Below are 3,974 nucleotides of genomic sequence, written 5' to 3' on the forward strand. Positions count from 1 at the left end.
GCCTTTTCTCATGGCTGTGGCAGTGAAGTGGAGCACAGAGGGGTGGCTGTGTTCAGGTGACGTCTGCTGCATTTATTTCTTTAGTTTTGGCATGTCGCAGGTGGTGGGCATTAGAGTCTGTGGAGCAGAAAATAAGCAAATTTTGTAATGAAATCTCTGTTTTGGCAGAACTCTCTATGCAAGGTGGAAAACATGGACACTTCTGTAGGGTGTATTTGTATCTAAACCCATGTGCAGGTAGTTATGGATTTGCCTTGCATTGTAGCAGTGATCCTTGACTGGACTTAAGGCTGAAGAAGTTGTCTTAAGTCTCTCTTGTCCATTCTGTTTCTCTACCCCATGAGAATATTCTATTTACATGCTCCCAGCCTACAAACTGTAGTACCTTAGCAGGGTGGTGCAGGGCCAGTGTCTGCAGCCTGACCTACCTGGGCAATAACTGGAAGGAAGGAGGAGAGCCAGAAGGGCTTTGGAGGGAAGCGTAGGGTAACATCAGCAGAAATTAAGTTGCATTTAAACACAAGGAGGAAGAATCTGTATTCATTTTCACTGCAGAAAATCTTTAATCCTTTGGTCGAGTTGCTCCCTAGTTAAAAGGCAGGTAGATATTCCTGTAAGGTTATTTAATTTGAAGCTGATAAATTCTTGAATCACTATGCTGTTGATAAAAGATAGTTTTCTTGTCCTGTTTGGCCCCAGGCACAACCTACAACAAGATGTAAACCTGAACCAAGTATTACTGAAGGATCAAACTTGGAAATGTACTTTTTTTATTTGACAATCATTCACTTTATTATATATACATATTTAAAGTCTGTACATGGTAAAATACAAAATAAAAGTGTTTCTTTATAAGTTACACAATTAAACAGCTACATTTGTCTGTAGTTCAGCCATCATTTAATTAAACAAAGGAGAGAAACCTTGCTGAGCCATCGTTATATTCATTCACAATAACCTTGGTATAAAACATCCATACAGAGTAAGTGTACAAAATAGTGTACATTTCATATAAGCTGTGCAAAGACAGCAAAGTTCAGTCAAAAATCAAAGAGGCATATCCACTTTTCTCTGTCCACATCATGGATAGCAGAAGCAAAGTGGAAAAAAAGCACAGGCCTGTGGGTGAAAAGGTGGGTTAGACAGTGCTTCCAGCATAATATTGATGCATAAATTAAAATGAAAAACATAAATATATAAGGCCTCCATTACACAAGGCACACTTACATTCTACCTTAGAAGTCATTCCAGGGGTGTCAATGTTTTTGCTGCACAAGTACCGTGCTATTTGGGGTGAAGAGGGAGGCAGTGTTTGCTCCGTGTCCCTCAATAATGTTATTTTTGGAGGAAAGGGTTGCTGGATCAGACCAGTCTTCAGGGCTTTGAAATCTTAGCAGTAGCTGGATGTTGACTTGAAAGGCAGTAAAAATGGCCACAGCATCTATATTGGGGTTTCTGTTGTTTCTTTTTGGGGGAGGGATGGGGGGGACGGATGGCACCCTTCCCTCTCAAGAGGAGGTACTTTTCTCCCTGCTATAAAGCAAGGAGCTGCCTGTTGCTTGCTCTCGGGAGAAGGCAGCTAATTGAGCAAATGTTGACTGTGAAGCAGAGAGAGTTATGAAAGGTTTAGCAGATGCGATGAATATGAAAACCTCCACGTGGGGCAAAAAAGGAAGGATAGATATAGGTAGGAAGTCTTGCAGCTATGTGATAAAGAACCTGCACTGGAGAAGCATGTGGACATTGGGGTGGGACATCACCTCTTCAATTTATAGCGCTCTTCTATTTACATCTTTGCAATGTCCCCATGTGACGGTAGGGGCAGGCAGGGGTGATCTAAGAGACTGTTATCTCCTCCTCTTCCTCCTCCCCTTCATCATCCTCTTCCTCTGAGTCTGAGAAGTCTGACGGTTTGCTGGGGCTGCTAGAATGGGATGGAGAAGGAGACATCTGGGAGTCCAGTCTGTCCCTCAAGTGTAGATGTTCTGGGGACTGGTGGTAGCTTAAGGGATGCTGGGGGCTGGGTGGGCACACAGGGGAAACTTCCTCCTCCTCCTCCTCTCCTGAGCATTTCTTGCCTACGTCACTGAGGTCTGGGTGAGGGTTGAACTTGGTGGGTAGGGTCTGTTCTCTGCAGCCACCAGAAGAGAGGAGCTCTCTTTCTTTGGAATTCCTCCACTTCATCCTCCTGTTCTGGAACCAGATCTTCACCTGACGTGGGGGGAAGCAACATAGAAATGAAACAGTTCAGTAAAACAGGGACTGGGAAAGGCCTTTTGGTTGCACCCTTGAAACCCTGCTCATGCCTGTACTGAAGCTAACAGGGACCACAGAACCTGACCTTTGGGGACCCTAAGAGAGGGGTCGGGAGGCAATAAGGTCATGGTCTGTCCTGTCCTACTCACCCAGCTGGGAATTGTGCTGCTCTCTTGGCTCCCTTAAGGATCAAAGCCCTGTAGCTTGCTTTGGACTTTCTCCTGGCCATGGGCAGTTCTCCCTGCCTCCTGTCCCCTTTTCCTCCCCCTACCCTCAAGCTGCCTCTGGGGGTGGGGGGCCTGGCTCACCGCACCCCATTGCCCTCCCCACCTGGCGCCCCTTCTTACCTGTGAGTCCTTGAGGCCCAGCTTGGCTGCCAACTTCTTCCTATCGGGTTTGCTGATATACTTCTGCTTCTGGAACATCTTCTCCAAGGCCTTGCGCTGCACGTCGGAGAAGACAGCGCGGCGCAGCATGCCACGGCGGGGCTTGCCACGGGCAGCCAGCGGCCAGGAGAAGGTGCCAGGGATAGGGACCACTGCAGAGGTGGCTGTGGAGGACACACACGGTGCTGAGTGGAGTGGGACTGGCCCCCGCAGCCCCCCTCCCTGCCCTTCGGGTGGGCACCCATCAACCTGGGGCTGTGAAAAGGAGCTTTAGGCTTAACTAAGCACCCCCCTTTCAGCCAGTGATCACTGGGATTAGATCTATCAACTCAAACGTGTAAAATGGATCAATAGTAGCCGGTTTTGTTGGGATATTCAAAGGTCTCCGGCCTGAAAAGGCAAAGCGAGGCGTACCGGCTAAGATAGAGGTATAATAAAAAAGCTTTCCCTCCCACTCAGAAGTATTTGATTTTTTTCAGAAGCTTTTATCATTTCAGACGCTTTATTATGCTCGAGATGAAAATGAGGACTTTTCTGATTCCGAACAAAACCGTTCCTCTTCAGATGCAGTTTTGATCAATCAGTATTCATCTTTTTATATTAATCTCTTCTCCTCCCCCCCCAAGTTGGAGAATACAAGCCGAAGACATGAAAAGTAACAACTAATTAGCACATTGCCTGGTTCCCAATGGCTTTGGCATGATAAAAAGGGCAGAGTTTCGCCTTAAAAAAAAAAGGGGGGGGGGGGGGACCCCCCCAAGGGGGGCGAGATGCTAATGAAGCGTGAATGGTAATTGTGTAGTAATGAACTAACAGAAAAAGACTGAGGACAAGCAGCTAACGCCATATATTATTGGAACAAAAGAGATTTACACTTTCAAACTAAACACAACGGCATGCCAGGCTCCTCGGGAGAATACTGATGGCACAATCGTCTCTTTCCCCAAATCATTTTCATTAAATGGACATGAAAAGCTATTTATAAAGCTCAAGTTGTTTTTGTTAGGCTATTCACATGCTGGAGAAAGGAAGCAAATTCCATTATCCGGAGGATGAATGGAAGAGCTTGGGTTATTTTTTTTTTCCTCTCTCCCTTTCCCTGTTTTCTTTTTAAATTAATAGCTTGTTTATGTACTTAGATTTCTTTTTTTTTTTTTAATTGTTCTCTCCGCATCATAACACTTGGGCGCGGTAAGACCGTACCCAGGGGCTATGCCTGCTTTCCCGCCGCGCCCGTGGCGTTTGAATACCTAACGGGGGAGCGGGGGAGCCGAGGGGAGGGGCAGGGCGCGGAGGAGGGAAGGCCCGGGCCGCGCCCGCGGTGCGCTCCCT

At 46.8% G+C, this 3,974-nt stretch overlaps 1 protein-coding gene across 1 annotated transcript in view; it reads right to left on the reverse strand.

Annotated features, from left to right (window-relative positions):
- Nucleotides 1-1,836: 1,836 nt before the first annotated feature.
- Nucleotides 1,837-3,974, reverse strand: part of DBX1 (developing brain homeobox 1) — a 3,210-nt gene continuing 1,072 nt past the window's right edge. Inside the window, exons 3-4 of the mRNA XM_009637085.1 lie at nucleotides 2,604-2,806; nucleotides 1,837-2,211 (exon numbers count right to left, since the gene is read on the reverse strand). Coding sequence (XP_009635380.1) covers nucleotides 1,837-2,211; nucleotides 2,604-2,806 — 578 coding nt within the window. The remainder of the gene's footprint in view (nucleotides 2,212-2,603; nucleotides 2,807-3,974) is intronic.

Source organism: Egretta garzetta, unplaced genomic scaffold (assembly GCF_000687185.1).
Source record: "Egretta garzetta isolate BGI_Z169 unplaced genomic scaffold, ASM68718v1 scaffold454, whole genome shotgun sequence".
Taxonomy (NCBI): Eukaryota; Metazoa; Chordata; class Aves; order Pelecaniformes; family Ardeidae; genus Egretta; species Egretta garzetta.